Below are 17,400 nucleotides of genomic sequence, written 5' to 3'. Positions count from 1 at the left end.
AATACATTTCAGCCATGCAAGTCAGCCCACTCTGAATACCCTTAAGTGTCTAGTTTTCAAAAATGTACAGGTTGGCTAGCTTTGCCTAGGTACTGGCTGAACAAGAGTCCAAAAGCTCGAGCTACTCACACTGGGGAAAAAAAAGGGGGGGATTGGGCAGCCTCCATGTGTTGTGGGCCGTTTCCTGTTGCAGGCACTAGGTCTACTAACAAAAGTGAGGTACCATTTTAGTGTGAGATTTGTGGGAGTATAGAATAATAGAACATTTGTTATGAACTACTTGATTTCGCTGCATTTGTGCCTTTCAAAAGCAGGCCAGTACATAAGAAAGATAACATTTTTCAAAAATACCCTCCAAATCATGAGCTAGCAAGGATAACCACAAATTCAGAGATGTAGAAATCACTACTTCTAAATTCCATATTTTGTGTCCATTTCAGAAATACATGCAAGAAGTTTCCTTGGTCCCCATTTTTCACTATGCCTATTTCACTATAAGAATTGGTCTCTATTCAGTACTCAATGAAAAAAACATTTTACAGTGCAGCTCAGTTGCTGGCCTGTGGTACCTTGGTTTCTTGGAGAACCTAGAAACCCTATATATCCCTACAACCAGAAGGGTATAGCAGACGTACTGGTATATTGTTTTTGTCAATCATCCATTGTGACAAAACGTTACGGATGAAAATTGTCCCAATTGCCTGTTTTTTCCTACTCAATTTCAATATTTCTTTATTTCAACAGTTCCTTTCCTTGGCAAAACTTTTAGGGATCTACACATATGACCCCTTGCTGAATTCGAAATTGTGTCTACTTTTGAGAAATGTATAGCTTGTCTGGATCACTCATGGATTTCACACTGGTTTCCACCACAAACTAGGAAGTAGGTTGAGAGCACAAAAAATAGGCAAAATAGACTCTTAGAAAAATGCTGAAACCGTGGTACAAAATTAGGCTTTGGATTAATCTCTGCATGTTCCTGAAAGTTGGGAAGATGGCGACTTTTGTACAGCAAACAGTTTGTGGATGCCATTCTTAGGGAAAAAACAGACATTTATCTGGAGCACTTTTTCCCTATTTACATTTTTTTTTTTTTTTTTAAATCAAAATGTTGATATATTTTGGGTTTTTTCTCAATTTCCTCCAGTGGAATCCACAAACCTTGGGTACCTTTACAGTCCTCAGGATCCTGGGGAAAGGGGTGCAAATCGGGCATGAATACCTTATGTGGAATGAAGTTATGGAGCTCTAGGCACAAACTACCCCCAAATAGCCACAAAAAAGGGGGAGCGGGTGTGGGGGTGGGGTAAGGGGGGTGGATGTGTGGGTGTTTGGGGGGGGGGGGCGTGGTGTCAGGATAATCAATATCTCCATGACCAAGTTTTGCTTTCATGAGAAAATTCTGGATTTTTTATTGAGAGTCTGTCTTTAGCTCAAGGTATTGAACGTTCAATACAGGTGCTGCTGAATACTTCAAGTGAGTAAGTCGTAACGCCCTTTTTAAAAGTTCAGCTTCAATGTACAAAAATTACACTATATGCTTTAAATGGGTTTCAAAATTACAATTTTCAAATTCTAAGTCTTGGAAATAAATGCTTTATATGTATTGAAAAAAGATGTTTTGCTAAAATGAGTTGTCATAATTGTAGAATGTACAGATTAATACTGTTGTAGTGGAAAAGGTGACAGTCATTGAGCTTGAAAGATGACTTTCCATTGTGACAAAATAAAGGAATTGTAAAGATGATCCTGTTTGCGCAATTTTCATTGATGACAAGAACCTGAAAGTTACAGTTGATACACAGTCACCTATCAATATATTTTCTCATAAGAAGTATAAACATAGATGTGATAGGAATAGATCCTACGAAGAAGTATAATCTCTGGGTCTCAGAAAGGACTGTTTGATGCTTTCCACTTTTCCATTAGAAGTTTATGAAATGATTGGCTTGCGTAACAAGCCATAATGAAGACATTTCTGCAAGCGTCGTAAAGAGATTTCACTTGTATAGGCTCATTCTGAACTTGGCTTTTTGCAACTTCTGCATGTCAAAGTCTGTCCATTCCAATGGTGAAAGGAGGATATAAACGTGCTGTGAACATTAGAAGAGCGCGCGCACAAGCACAGGAGGGCAGGATTTTGTGGGGGGTCAGGCACATAATGGTAAATCAGGTAAAACAGGGTAATGGATTCTCAAATATGCTGAACTTGATGTCATGATCACAAGGATACCTTCAAAAGGCCCTCTTAGCATTCAAGAACAATACTGTTTTTGACTCGCATTAGAAGTGTAAAGAAAATGACAGTCGGAAAATGCAGAATAAATACTACCTCCCATCCATAAACCGCCCAGCTTTATATCCTCCTACTTTACAGCAACTCAAATATATTTGCTAAACATTTGATAAACTTCACACTGTGAATCGCAACTGTGTATTGTGTCCCAAACACTGTCACTCCATTTCACTTAAACAGATGAGGGCGATGAAGTATAGGGGTTTCACATTTACTGTGGTCATATATGAAAGTAACACAAGCAATTGAACTGTTTCTCAGTGTGTTCATATATTATAATGTCACTCTGAACTGGTTCACATGAAAATAAAATGCAAATTATTATAGAAAAGAATGATGTAATAATCACTTCAATCAGCTTACTTACTGCCACAGCTTCTGTCTTTGTATCGTCATTGCTGTCTGGAGCAGTTAAATCTATGAGAACTGGACACACTTTGGTCTCAATATCATGCCTTTCGATAAGGTCCTGTTCCAGCAGCACTAATAGTGCTGCCTGACTTGTCTTCCTGACCTAGAACGGAACATTGCAAAATTATTGTGGTGGAAGGGTAGAAAAAGAAGGAAAAAACAATCTTAGTTCTTCGTTTGTATCTTTGTTGAAGTTATAAGCACTGTTTCATGTATGTTCATGAGCAAAGATGAGTTTAAACACGCATTTGCAATGCAATGGGTCATCTCATCGCTCCAGTTAGAGCTACTAGCGTTGCAAACTCCTAACCAGACGTTTCTTGCCACGTAAATTGAAAATGAAAAGTAGAACAGTATAGTAAGGAAATGCCTCCTCGGCATGGTTACCCCCTGACTTTTTGCCTTTGCTGATGCTAAGTTATGATTTGAAAGTGTGCAGAGGCCTGCTAACAGTGTTCTTTCCCTAAAACTGTACCTTTGTTTCCACAAGTGGCACACCCTGGCATCCAGGTAAGTCCCTTGTAACTGGTACCCCTGGTACCAAGGGCCCTGATGCCAGGGGAGGTCTCTAAGGACTGCAGCATGTCTTATGCCACCCTGGGGACCCCTCACTCAGCAGACACACAGCTTGCCAGCTTGTGTGTGCTGGTGGGGAGAAAATGACTAAGTCGACATGGCACTCCCCTCAGGGTGCCATGCCAACCTCACACTGCCTATGGCATAGGTAAGTCACCCTTCTAGCAGGCCTTACAGCCCTAAGGCAGGATGCACTATGCCATAGGTGAGGGCATAGGTGCATGAGCACTACGCCCCTACAGTGTCTAAGCAAAACCTTAGACATTGTAAGTGCAGGGTAGCCATAAGAGTATATGGTCTGGGAGTCTGTCATACACGAACTCCACAGCACCATAATGGCTACACTGAAAACTGGGAAGTTTGGAATCAAACTTCTCAGCACAATAAATGCACACTGATGCCAGGGTACATTTTATTGTGAAATACACCCCAGAGGGAATCTTAGAGATGCCCCCTGAAAACATACCCGACTTCCAGTGTGGGCTGACTAGTTTTGCCAGCCTGCCATACACCAGACATATTGCTGGCCACATGGGGAGAGTGCCTTTGTCAATCTGTGGCTATTAAAGCCTGTACTGGGTGGAGGTGCTTCTCACCTCTCCCTGCAGGAACTGTAACACCTGGCGGTGAGCCTCAAAGGCTCACCCCCTTTGTTACAGCGCCACAGGGCACTCCAGCTAGTGGAGATGCCCGCCCCCTCCGGCCACAGCCCCACTTTTGGCGGCAAGACCGGAGGAGATAATGAGAAAAACAAAGAGGAGTCACTGGCCAGTCAGGACAACCCCTAAGGTGTCCTGAGCTGAGGTGACTAACTTTTAGAAATCCTCCATCTTGCAGATGGAGGATTCCCCCAATAGGATTAGGGATGTGCCCCCCTCCCCTCAGGGAAGGAGGCACAAGGAGGGTGTAGCCACCCTCATGGCTAGTAGCCATTGGCTACTAACCCCCAGACCTAAACACCCCCCGAAAATTGAGTATTTAGGAGCCACCAGAACCAAGCAAGATAGATTCCTGCAACCTGAAGACGAAGAAGGACTGCTGACCTGAAGCCCTGCAGAGAAGACGGAGACACCAACTGCTTTGGCCCCAGCCCTACCGGCCTGTCTGCCCACTTCGAGAAAAACTGCAACAGCGACACGTCCCCCAGGGTCCAGCGACCTCTGAAGCCTCAGAGGACTACCCTGCATCTAAAAGGACCAAGAACTCCCGAGGACAGCGGCTCTGCTCCAAAGAAGATACAACTTTGCAACAAAGAAACAACTTTTAAAGGACTGCACGTTTCCCGCCGGAAGCGTGAGACTTTCCACTCTGCACCCAACGCCCCCGGCTCGACCTGCGGAGAAACACTACAGGGCGAACTCCCCCACCACTGCGACCCTGGGAGTAGCCAGAGTTGACCCCCCTGAACCCCCCAGCGACGCCTGCAGAGGGAATCCAGAGGCTCCCCCTGACCGCAACTGCCTGCTTCCAAGAACCAGACGCCTGGTAAAGACACTGCACCCGCAGCCCCCAGGACCTGAAGGATCCGACCTCCAGTGCAGAAGCGACCCCCAGGTGGCCCTCTCCCTTGCCCAGGTGGTGGCTACCCAGAGGAGCCCCCCCCTTGCCTGCATCGCTGAAGAGACCCCTGGGTCTCCCATTGAAACCTATTGCAAACCTGACGCCTGTTTGCACTCGGCACCCGGCCGCCCCTGTGCTGCTGAGGCTGTAATTTTTGTGCTGACTTGTGTCCCCCCCGGTGCCCTACAAAACCCCCCTGGTCTGCTCTCCGAAGTCGGGGGTACTTACCTGCTGGCAGACTGGAACCGGGGCACCCCCTTCTCCATTGAAGCCTATGCGTTTTGGGCACCACTTTGACCTCTGCACCTGACCGGCCCTGAGCTGCTGGTGTGGTAACTTTGGAGTTGCCCTGAACCCCCAACGTTGGGCTACCTTGGACCCAACTTTGAACCCTGTAGGTGGTTTACTTATCTGCAAAACTAACAAATACTTACCTCCCCCAGGAACTGTTGAAATTTGCAGTGTCTAGTTTTAAAATAGCTTATTGCCATTTTTGCAAAAACTGTACATGCTATTTTGCTGATTCAAAGTTCCTATGATACCTGAGTGAAATACCTTTCATTTAAAGTATTACTTGTAAATCTTGAACCCGTGGTTCTTAAAATAAACTAAGAAAATACATTTTTCTATATAAAAACCTATTGGCCTGGAATTGTCTAAGTGTGTGTTCCTCATTTATTGCCTGTGTGTGTACAACAAATGCTTAACACTACCCTCTGATAAGCCTACTGCTCGACCACACTACCATAAAATAGAGCATTAGAATTATCTCTTTTTGCCACTATCTTACCTCTAAGGGGAACCCTTGGACTCTGTGCATGCTATTTCTTACTTTGAAATAGTACATACAGAGACAACTTCCTACAAGTATCATACAATCGAGCCGATTCAAGGCACCCCGGCCGCCATGAGCATCAGCCTGAAGAGAGACAAAAGGAAAAAGAAGTTTGCTCACTGTCAAACTGTGCAATTAGCCGTATAACGGGGGCGATGGTCAAGGTGGTAACAAAATCTCTCCAAGGAGGGACAAACCGAAAGCATTTACCAATGTTAAAGGATTTTTGACAAGCAAGCCCATGAACGAGTGGTAGTGATGGGCGGTGAGGTGGGCGAGGTTAAAAGCCCAGATACACTCCCAACACGTCAGAAAAACAGCGATCGCGCGCTGCTATGCTCAACCTCAAAAACATGTACCCATCTTTTTGCTTTAAAAGAAAAGGAGTAAACAATAGAAGACTTTTATGAAGATACAATTCCTTTATGGATCCTTTTAAAAAAGTGAACAATTGAGCGAGCAGAGGCAGTTTACCTTTACAAACAAAACTGTTTTGTTCCATTAAGCCAGTTGGGCTGACCTACAGCAGAGGACACCAATTTAGCTGAGGTGGGGTGGTTACTTGGAGCCCAGAATGTAAAGCAGTAATGGACCACAAAGCCTTTTCACAAGACTGGCTTGGAAAGCGGTATGTTCTTCATAAATTCCGTGACATTTCACAGATGGCGAATTCGGATTATAAGCCATTAATGTTTATCATATTCATTAACTTTGACGAGATTAGAAAGCTGATCCTCAACATATCAAGGTGGGACAGTCAAACAAGAGGTTTTGGAGTGAAGGGGGTTAAATGATAATGACTAGTTCATCAAAAAGGTTTCAATAAGTTATTGGGAGTTTACTCTGGAATATGTACTGGCAGTGATATCTTGCAAACATATGACCTGATCTTGGATTTTCTACTCTACAAACAGCAACATTATTTACAAGCACTGGCAAAGCCAGGACAACTCGTCTACAGGTGGTATGGCTTTGCGAATGTGTTTTATGCCATGAAGCAGCATGGTCAAAAGGTTAAAAGAAAGGTGGGAGGCATGGGGGACTGACATTGCCAGCGCTGGCCATGTCACTGCTTTTTTTTGTTATTGCTGACGGGAGGGAGGGGAATGGTGGGCAACATGAGCAATGAAGGGTGTGGAAAAAAACATTAAGACCAGCCAGCGCTGGCATTGCCACAACATTTTTTTTGCTGCCATCGGTAAACACTGAAAGTGGGTGTTCGTCAAAATGGACACTGGAGAGTGTAGGGGAGAAGCAGTCATACCACTTTTTTTTGTTATGACAGGTAGAGGAGCAACACTAACAACAGCGGAAGAGACAGATGGTAGGAGCAGCTTTACAGACAACATGAGAACCTAGTACTCTGCAACAGGTCTGCCTTTGAAAGGGGGACAGATAGCCCTCTGCTGGTGAGTGCTGAAAATGACTACAAGAGCCTGCAGAGGGATGCCAGAGGAGTGTTCTGGCACTGCGTTTTCCCCCCTCTTTGGAGAGCAGCCTCCGGGGCTGCACTGGCTGTGTGTCACTCCTTTGCGGCTCAGAGTCAATGCGCCTCCTGACAGCTCTTTTGCCTCTGTGTCCACATCTGAAAAATGGCAAAGCAGCAGAGGCAAAGTGGCTTATAATTTGCATTGGGCTACACCCTTATGTAAATATGGGAACGACCCATGCGAATCATCAGACACCACATGGTTCTATGACAAAATCTGTATTACATAAATGCTGCACAAGCATCTGCAGCCGCTTCTGTAATACAAAAATGCCCCTGGTGGTGGTTAGGGGGAGGACAGAAAGCAGACACAACTGTTGCCCCACCCCCTCCGGAGGTCCTTTGAATAATAAGGTTCCTGGAGTGTAGGGACATGAGGATATTGAGGCTTTACTTTTGTGCTTCCTTCAAAGTGATCTGGTATGCTCCAAAAAAACCTGCAGACGCCCTTGACTTTCCTAGGATAAACAATGATCATAACCCCATTTGTAAATGTCTGCATGAAAGGTACATAGATAACACCAGTGAAAAACAATGCGAATTACAGATACTCGTATAGCAACATCGTTCTACAAACTGATAGTTGCAGCACTTTATGTGCCGTTGATATAAACCTTAATTAGGCACAGTTCAATATAGTCAAATCATTCACTGTTTGAAACTTCCGAGGCAGATGAGGACAGTGTGTGAAGGCCTGCCGTGGTATAAGTTCTGGTGGACAGAAGATAAGCGAGTTGTTGGCACGATCTCTTCTAATATAAGTTTTAAACACTTTACAGACGGCATAAAAAATTAGACTGCTTATCGTGTGTAATGGATGAGAGTTTCTGGATAGCACAAATGCTCTAAATTTTACACCCCCATTCGCCTCTGGTGGAGAAATATCTTGGGCCAGGGAAATCTTGTCTGCAATCAAGAGATGGGAGATTAATTTGCCTGTGGCTGCTTTAAGAGAGGAATAAAGTTCTCCCTGCGATCACCCAGGGGCCGAAGGGTGAGTTTTTCTAGAACTGAAGCACATGACTTACTGACAAAGGCTAGAACTTCAAGCCATTAAAAAGAATATACATTTCCCAGTGATACAACTCTTCTACATCACTGCATCTACATTTGTTTTCATTATAAATACCGGATAATGTAGAAGCCGGTTACTTCTCTCTTAGAGCAGTTTCCAAAGAGAATTCACCTTGAGAAAAAAATCTTGTTCTGGTGGAATAGAATTAATGAGGTGGGAGTTGAAATTCAAGGCTACTCTTTTCATAATGTCCTGAAAAGTGTGATGTCATCCACTAGCGAATTGTAATATTCATGATAATTCAGAGGTGCTTGCCTTCTCTCTCCGCTCAGTGTATGAGGTGCTCTGTGAGGCCATAGGTACCCCTTAGAAGGCTTAAGGACTGCAGGAGATCTCTAGCAGGAAGTTTGTACAGCATGGTGGTGTTTTTCGATAGGATGCACCTTTTAAAGGTGGGGGCCCTTAAGATCTTCCGCTGCCATTTGCTTCCTGAGTGTCCAGGGAAGCAGTACTACACTTGAGAAGTAGCTGAAGCCTAACAATGTTGATGCCCTTAGTGAAATATACCTACACTTCAAGGTGGTTCACAGCACTCCTTGTGAAAGTACGTGGCTTAATGTCAGCTTCTTCAGGGTCGCACACATTGGTGTCCAATGTCTTAAAACATCAAACAATCAATCAATCAATCAATCATTTGTTAAGCACGCTACTCACCCGATAGGGTTTTCAAGGCGCTGGGGGGGGGTGCTACTACTCGAATAGCCAGGTCTTGAGACGCTTCCTGGAGGTCAGGAGGTCCTGGGTCAGATATAGGTTGACGGGGAGGGAGTTCCAGGTTTTGGCAGCGAGTTGGGAGAAGGATCTGCCGCCAGTAGTGGTACGGTGGATGCGGGGACGTTGGAGAGGGCAAGGTTGGCGGAGCAGAGCTGGCGGGTGGGGACATGGACGTTGAGACGCTCGTTGAGGTAGGCAGGGCCAGTGTCATGGAAAGCCTTGTGAGCGTGGATCAGGAATTTGAAGATGAGCCTTTTGTTGACGAGGAGCCAGAGAAAGTCTCTGAGGTGGGCTGCGATGTGTTCGTGGCGAGGGAGGTTAAGGATGAGGCATGCGGAGGTGTTCTGAATGCGCTGAAGTTTCCTCTGGAGCTTGGCCGTTGTTCCCGCGTAGTGTGCGTACTGACACTGAGCTGTAAGCACTCATCTTTAAGGATAGGAACACTTTTTCATGTTTCTATTTTCTTGAAACTTTCTCGGTTGTGGATCTTTAGTGATCTAGAAAGCACTAAGGTGGAGGTCTGTCCTTTGACTTTCAGGAAGGTGGAATCCTAAAGTAGCACAGGAGCAGGGGCTTCACTAAAACGCTCACTATCTGCAAGAAATTTTCCTTCTCGGTCTTTTAATGTTCTCCCGAAAATGTTATTTCCATAAGTGTATTTGACAGAATGTTAGGGATGCAAACCGCAAAAAGCATACAACCTATTTAAAAAAGGGCACCTCATACACAGTGACGACATATAAGGCAGAGCACATGAGACAACCAGAAAGGGGTTTGAAAAGGGGGTTGAAAAGCTAAGAAACCTACTAAAACAGAGAAGGGAGAGTTTCAGGGGGTCAACAATAAGCTATTTATACACCAAGAGTTGTGGGGGTGGTAGGGGGTTCAGGGAGACAAACCAAACTAGCAAGTGGATGTGGGAGAAAAAACATGGTGGTGTGACACAAAAAAAAACACAGGAGGCGAGGAGGGGAAACATCCATCAGGGAGAGGGGAACACAACAAACTGGGGATCTTGGGGGTAGGGAGGGCATAATGGGGGCTGGACAGCCAGGGCTTGGGCACACAATGAGGTAGGAGTGACAGAACAAGGTAGCGGGCTACAGAGTGAGCTGCAGGAAGGGAAAGATAGATAAGATAAAAGATTTTGTTAATAAAAAAAATGCTCTGTCCTATGAGACGCAGATCAAGGTATCTGATTTTTTATATAAACAGACTGATACAGCAACGTATCACCATAGCCAGAAAATCTCCTGTCCAAAAACCATTAATACAACCCCACCTGTGTTCATTTTACTCAAATCGGGATGGGCATAGGCTTTTATCTAATCTGCATAATACAGTTCTATCCAACCTGAAACTCGCTCAACATCTACTGCCCCTTTGTTTCTAGGCCTACTTTGGCAAAACTACATAGAAGTAACTTGTAAGTCTAGTTGCCATGTCTTCTAGAAATGGATTCTGGAAGTGAAGTGGACACACTTCTCACAGTCAGTAAGTATAGACAGCCCAGCATATAAGCGAAATATAAGCCTGTTTTACTCCCCATCAACACGTAAAAACTCCAAACGGGGAAAATTGTGTTTAAGGGTGGTTTGAACTTCACCCAAGCCTCCACTCACACAGCTGAATAACTCCATATGAATGCCTTCAGCAAGAATGTGCTCTACATTGAATTTCGACCTGGACAAAAGACGTTTCAAGTATGCGTACCTCCAGCTACCAAAAAATCAATTGCTACATTAATACATGGACATTGTTCAAAATGAAGATTGTTTTAAGGCGTTACCAGCTAAAATTAATCTGCATCATCAATAAGAATTCTATTTTACACAATGGTAAACCAGCTACACTTAAGCTCATTCTCCCTTTGTAAGCAAAGGGAAAAGCAGCTGAAAGCAATGAAAAAGGACAATCATTGGAAGATTTAAAAAAAAAACTAAAAATGTTTGCTGGGCAGCAAAAGAAGAAAATACATTTTATCTTTTGTGATTTTTCAGCATTTGCCAAGCTATATACACACCTGGTTATTCTGGTCTGCGAGGTATCTCACTACAATGGGCAAGAGGTATTTGGAGAACGCATGTGGAATTGAAGGCCTGTTTTCATGACAAAACATTGCCAGATGAGGCACCTGTTCCATGAGTTCTGCACGCACAGTTGGCTCTGTTAAATAAGATAGAAAAACATCAACGTAAATAGTACTGCAATATTCTCTGTGAACTTGGCAATATGTATTTAACGTATATGGTATACACGTCTAGCGCTGAAGAAATAACTAATTTCACAAACTCTGCAAAAACCTTCAAATTCTGGAAGAATCACCCTAGTCTGTAAATGGCCCGATTTTAGCAAATGTAAAGTTTCTTATCCAGAAGAAATCCACAAAGCATAAACAGGACACTAAGTTCCTGCAATGGAATGCGCATTAAACACAACAAACTGTAAGGGTAGCTCGTAGGAATTTAAGGCAGGCATGATAAAAAGGACAGATTTAATCTCTATTTTGGCCCCGTGATTTCTCCCAACTCAAAAGCAATCGTTGCAGAGCATATGGCGAGACTTGAACTTTATATAATAGATTAGCCAACAAAGCCTAATGGTCCAGAGTAACAAACACAGCTTCAAGGTCCAAAAGTAGATACACTGCCAATTGGCCTTGCTCTAGTACCTACAGAACACCACCCAGATATACACTTTTCACCCAAGTAATCTATGCTCTATGACAGACAAAATTATCCACGACCTCATTAACTGAAGTATTCTTAAATCGTGCTTGCAGCTCTGTCACTGCACTACATCATTTCAGTTATTTGAGGGTATAGAATACATTTATTTTTACTGCAACGTATTGTTACATTTATATAGCACTTACTTCCCCTGCCAAGGCATTGAAGAGGTTTAGACACACAGCACGCTACTGCATAACCCAAGGTTAGTAGTTATTCTCGATAGTTAATGGTATTATTCTATCAGAAAACTATTCCATGCATTTGTTCCAGTTGCTTTGGGGTAGATTAAAATAATAGGAGACGTGAGCTCTTTTAAACGGATTGTGAGATGAGTACATAGGTTATAAGGCACTCGATATTGTCAAATTACCATGAATGGCTACACAAGGTGAGTTTTTGATTTGTGAGAAGGGGTATGCCCAGTTTTCAGAAATATAGTAGAGAGAGATAGTCACATTGGCATGAGGCGCCGTGGCCTACACTCAGACAATTGGGCATGCCGAGGATGGCGGTAAAGAGAGCATCATCTGATAGAAAGGACAAAAAAAGTAATTAATATCTGCAGCTCAAGGTCAATCTGCACTCCGAGTTTAGGAATTTAGTGGACGAGGAGGCCTTTGAGACAGCATACAACCTCAGGATGCTAAAAGTGTTAATAGTTGTCACCTCTGGGTAGGTTCTACTCAAAAGATCACTTTAGTTTAATGTGAGGTTGAGTACGAGTCTGAAGGTATGAATATTTATATGAGTGTTGTGAGGGGCAAGCAGGTTATTGCTTTACTTTATTTGATGAAGTATAAAATTGCGTGTATTGTTCCACATTTGAGGGGCGTATTGAAATAGTCATTTGTCACAATCTTGCATAATAATTTAATTTATTTTGTTAATAAATATAATAGTTTATTAATGAGTATTGAATGAGGCATTTGCCACAATTTTGTAGCAGGATTCATAATGTGGTGAACTATCGGAGGTCAGATGATTAAACATGTTCGTTGGTGTTAGCAATAAAAAATAAGTTTTACCAACGCAGAAACAAAATATTGCTTTATGTCTTAGAGGTTAATGAAAATGTAATACAGAAGAAATGCAGGCCAAGTGGGGGTTTAGCTGATTGTTTTCATTCATTCTGTGAGCTGTCGTTGTTTTGAGCGTAACTAGCTTTGTACCTTTTGCATTTGATGACATTAGGCCAGGAAGGAGCTCATTATTATTTTATTTAGTTCAAAAGTCTTGCATATAACTGACTGGTTGATCTGTGAAAGATATTATTCATTTTATGCTGAGTGCTGGAATTTTGCTGTGTAGATTCCTATAAAAGGGCCCCTAATTTGGAGGTGAGCCAGTATAGTTTGACTTGAGTCTTTGAGAGCTGACCCTTGTCAGTCTGTCTTGTGCTTCGAACTTAGAATATGTTCTGACTTTATGCGAGGCTTTCTTGCTGCATCATTTCACTGATCCATATGCAATTTCCCTTCAATGATTTATTATGCATTTTGACTGACTGAGACAAACCATAATTTTGCCTTCAGTAATAAACTTTATTTATTTAATAACCCTTCACGATTTCTATTATTTACGTATCTCAAGAAGACTTATTCCATTATCCTGCTTATTTGCTGACCCCGTGCCGTTTCAAACACAACCTCCTCTTATGCTCTCCCACGTAGAGTTTCACCTCCCACTCACTGATTTCCTTCACGTACATAAGAGCACACTTAACGTGCGACTCAGAGTCATGACCAGAACTCAAGCCCCATAGGGACAAGTTATGTGGGGTGGTGCTTATATGTGGCTCAATTCAGTTACTCCTGGGGCGGTGTGAAGTCAACAGCGCCAACTACTGGTGCGTGGAAGTCCTACTTAAAATATAAAAATAAAAAAAAATGGGTCAGTCTGATGCCTGGGAATTTTCCAAAGGTGGATCTGCGTTTAGAAGTATTCATCAGAAAGAAGAATCAATGACTAAATGGTGTGATCAGAAAATTCTTCCCAGCGACTATTCTGATAACTTAGAAGTCAGGTTCATATTGTCGAGGGTCGATATGTTTTGGTTGAAGGTACGTTGGATGGCTCACCTATCATCATCGTCAATACTTATGCGCCTAACACTGATTTCTTTTTTTTTTAATCTCTTTATTACTTTGATATAGACACTCAGGGTAAAGCACACCTGAGATAGCATTCCAAATACACAGTCGTAGAGACATGCTTTATATCAAACAACAGAAATATAACTGAAGCATCAACAGTTAACTATGCCACATAACAAGAAAAAGCAATACATTGCATTATGCAGGGGGGAGCGCTAGACTCTGATCCCTAGGGGGGAGGACAACCCAGAACGCTCGAGCATGCTATAGCAGCCTATTATGTTTGTCGAGTGGCGATGAACAATAATAACTTAAGAGCAGTGTGAGCTACTCCATGAGAGGACGAGGTGGAAGAGGGGAAAACAGCACCAGCACTCCACCCTCCAATGTATGCTGTATCTGCAGAGCGAAACGCCCCTGTGGAGACGAGAAAATTACGACAACCGGGCTCGGAGGTCCCAGAAGTAGGAGGAGTATGTGCACAACTAGGGTAACGATGTCTGCAGGAGGTTTAAGGTGGGCATTTATCATCCTTAGCCTCTATGCGTACAATAAAGGCATCCCAGATTTCAGACCCTCCCTGTGCTAGAACAGAGTCTGGCGTTCCGAGAAACATACTTGACAGAGGAAAGCGCCGCTGTCCGGGCCGCCTGCGACAGGGGCGCAGGGAGCATTACATCCCAGCGTGATCTCGCATGCTCTAATCTGGCTGAGCTCCTGACGATAATACGGAGTATAACCGTGATATCGCTCCCCTGGTGCCACCCACGGAGAGGATTAACGTGAGGATCTGTGACGTCGGGGGTTCCTCATCGCCAGTACCCCATGTGATACGGAGTAAGTGTCGTATTGTGCAATATGACAAAAAGGCACCAGCATGTATCTTCGTGTTCACCATCAGCTCGCCAAATGTCAGTAGTGTATTATCTGAGTAAAAATCAACAACGTTATCAAGGCCTGCTTCCCTCCACGGGGCCATGTTGTTGTGTACCAGCAGGGCCTTGGCTTTGGGTAGATGTGTCAGAGGAAACAGAGGGGAATATGGTGCACTGGATCTCCCACTGTGAACATTTCGCAGCCAGCATGTCTTGGCAGCGTCCAATATGACGTTACCACGTGGTGTGGGGCAGGACCTATCTGACAACCAAGCCACCACTGGCAACGGTGCTAGCGTATCCATTAGCACTGCTTTTTCTGCTGTGTAGCATTCACCTAGCCAAGCAGCTGGCCATTGTAGCTGGGCGGCTGCATAGTACATTTCGAAATTGGGCATACCCAAACCTCCCCCCTCAATCTGTGGGTATTTTGTTGAGGTCGAGGCCACCCGGCGTCTGTCCTTTCCCTATACAAAATCTGTCACTGTACCCTATAGGGTCTTAAAGAACGAGCATGGTAGGACAACCAGGAGTGCTGCAAAGTAGTATAGGAGTCGAGGTAGGATGAGCATTTTAGCAATGGCCACTCTGCCTATGGGAGACAAGGGGAGAGCCCCCCAAAAGGGCAGTGAGACCCGTATTGAGCGAAGTACTCTGCCTATATTACCTTCACTGAGGTCTTCTATGGAGTGATATACCTGTATGCCCTGGTACTTAAAGGTGGTGTGACACCACGGCAAGTGATATTCTGGTAGTTTCAATTGGAGTTAAGGTGGGACAGGAGTCAGAGGGAAAATACAGGATTTAGACCAATTTACCCGCAAGCCAGAAACCTCGGCATAGGTATGCAGTGTTTCCAGCACCCTTTGCACAGACTCCGTGTGATCACGTAAGTAAACTAAGGCATCATCTGCATACAAGGAGATAGTGTGGTGTGTGTGTAGCTCCGGTATGCTCCATTGTTGCGCATGCGTCCTAAGTCTGGCGGCCAATGGCTCCATAGCTATGGCGAACAGCAAGGGAGACAGCGGACACCCCTGCCTGTTACCTCTGTGCATGGGGAAGGATTCTGAGATAACTTACCTCCATCTTGACTCGGGCCGATGGACCAGAATATAATGTCCTAGTCCATGCTATGTATCCCTCACCAAAGCCCATTGCGTCGAGCAATTTAAAAAGGAAGTCCCAACTCAGTGTGTCGAACGCCTTTTCTATATCTCTCCTCTGCGGGAGGGGCAAGGATCAAATCTATCCTGGTGTGTAGGTCACGAACCGGGGAGTAAAAGGAATATTCACGCTCCGCCGGATGCCCCAAGCACCAAACATCGCACAAGCCGCTGTTCACTCTCCAGGCCTCGAACTCATGCGAGATCAATCTTCTCGGGGCAGACGGCAGAGGGGGGAAGGATCGGTCGGAGTGGATGTCCAAGGCACAGTTGAAGTCGCCCCCCCAGATGCTCTCCCCAGTAGGATCCCAAAATAACCCGGCTGTATGTAAAAAACTTTTTTGATTGGAAATGGGTGTATAAAGCGTTACAAGAGCCAATGGTGTTCCATCTAGACAGCCCTCTGCCACCACATAGCGACCATCAGGGTCTATTTGCGTGTGGGCGATCACATAGGGTACCCCCGGGGCAAACGCCCCAAGCAAAGGATGAGGAGGTAGTGCCAACTAATTGACCCTTCCAGCTAGTGCGTGTTTTCTCTAGCGTGGCTGCCGATAAGTGCGTCTCCTGCAGCATAGCGATCTGTACCAGGTGTCGCCTCAGATATGCATGTATGCGCTGTCGCCTTCGCGGAGTAGCCATGCCCCTTACGTTCCATGTGACCACATTACAACGTGGAATATGTGCCTGTGTAACCATTACCGTATAATAAGGCAGTAGGGAGGCTCAAGGACTCTGACCCACCACCTTCCGAGCAAGCCCCACCCCTGGTCTCATGGTGGGCGCTGTCGCATCCCAGAGCCACCAGCGTGCCCCACGCCTCCCCCTCTAGATAGAGTGCGTGGCAAGAACAGATCGAACCCATGAGGATATAAAAGGAAAGCCCCATGTAAGATGGGCAACAAAACATCAACATAAATCACTGCAAAAACATGCAAAAACTAAACAGAGACTGCGAGCAGGCATGGGAGAGAACTGGTCCATACGGAATAGGGCGTGGGGCTGGAGATCAGGTTGCGAGAGCTGTGCCCCCGGCCATTCGAAGAACAGTGTTAGCCCCGCCACCTCCTGACCCAGCTGGAGGGCCCCAGAGACAGGCCCCGGACCCGGCCCTGGATATTCACTGGATCAGTGAGGCACCCCATGTCCAGTCTTGAAGAGAATGCATAGGACACCACCACAGCAGGGTTCCTATCGGTGTGTGGAGTGTTTGGGTAATATTTCATCTGCACAGCCGGGGTGAGCAGGGGGCCCCGGGGCGAGTCCCCAGACTCGGAATGGTCTTCTTGATCAGCCTCAGTGTCAGCAAGGTCACTCAGTGCTGAGAAGGGGTTAGACACAAACTGTGTGGTCTCGTGCAGCAGGCGGGAGCGCTCCTCCACCGACTGTGCCAGGGTGCGTTTAGCCCCCGAGCGAGTCCGGCACCTGCGTTTTCCCCTGGGAGACGACCATTTCTCCCCTGTGTCCTCCAGCTGCGTGGACTGGGCGAAACCCTTTGCGTGGAGCCCGGTCCATGCGTCCTCCGGGGAGGAAAAGATGTGTGCTTTAGGGCCATCCTGGACTCGTAATTTCACGGGA

At 45.0% G+C, this 17,400-nt stretch overlaps 1 protein-coding gene across 3 annotated transcripts in view; it reads right to left on the bottom strand.

Annotated features, from left to right (window-relative positions):
- PPP4R1 (protein phosphatase 4 regulatory subunit 1) overlaps positions 1 to 17,400 on the bottom strand; it is a 689,987-nt gene that overhangs the window by 501,107 nt on the left and 171,480 nt on the right. For all 3 annotated transcript variants that reach the window (XM_069216574.1, XM_069216564.1, XM_069216553.1), the window contains exons 5-6: positions 10,980 to 11,122; positions 2,664 to 2,810 (exon numbers count right to left, since the gene is read on the bottom strand). In XM_069216574.1, the coding sequence (XP_069072675.1) occupies positions 2,664 to 2,810; positions 10,980 to 11,122 (290 nt within the window). The remainder of the gene's footprint in view (positions 1 to 2,663; positions 2,811 to 10,979; positions 11,123 to 17,400) is intronic.

Source organism: Pleurodeles waltl, chromosome 2_1 (genome assembly GCF_031143425.1).
Source record: "Pleurodeles waltl isolate 20211129_DDA chromosome 2_1, aPleWal1.hap1.20221129, whole genome shotgun sequence".
NCBI lineage: Eukaryota > Metazoa > Chordata > Amphibia > Caudata > Salamandridae > Pleurodeles > Pleurodeles waltl.
This window is presented reverse-complemented; position numbering and strand designations above follow the sequence as displayed.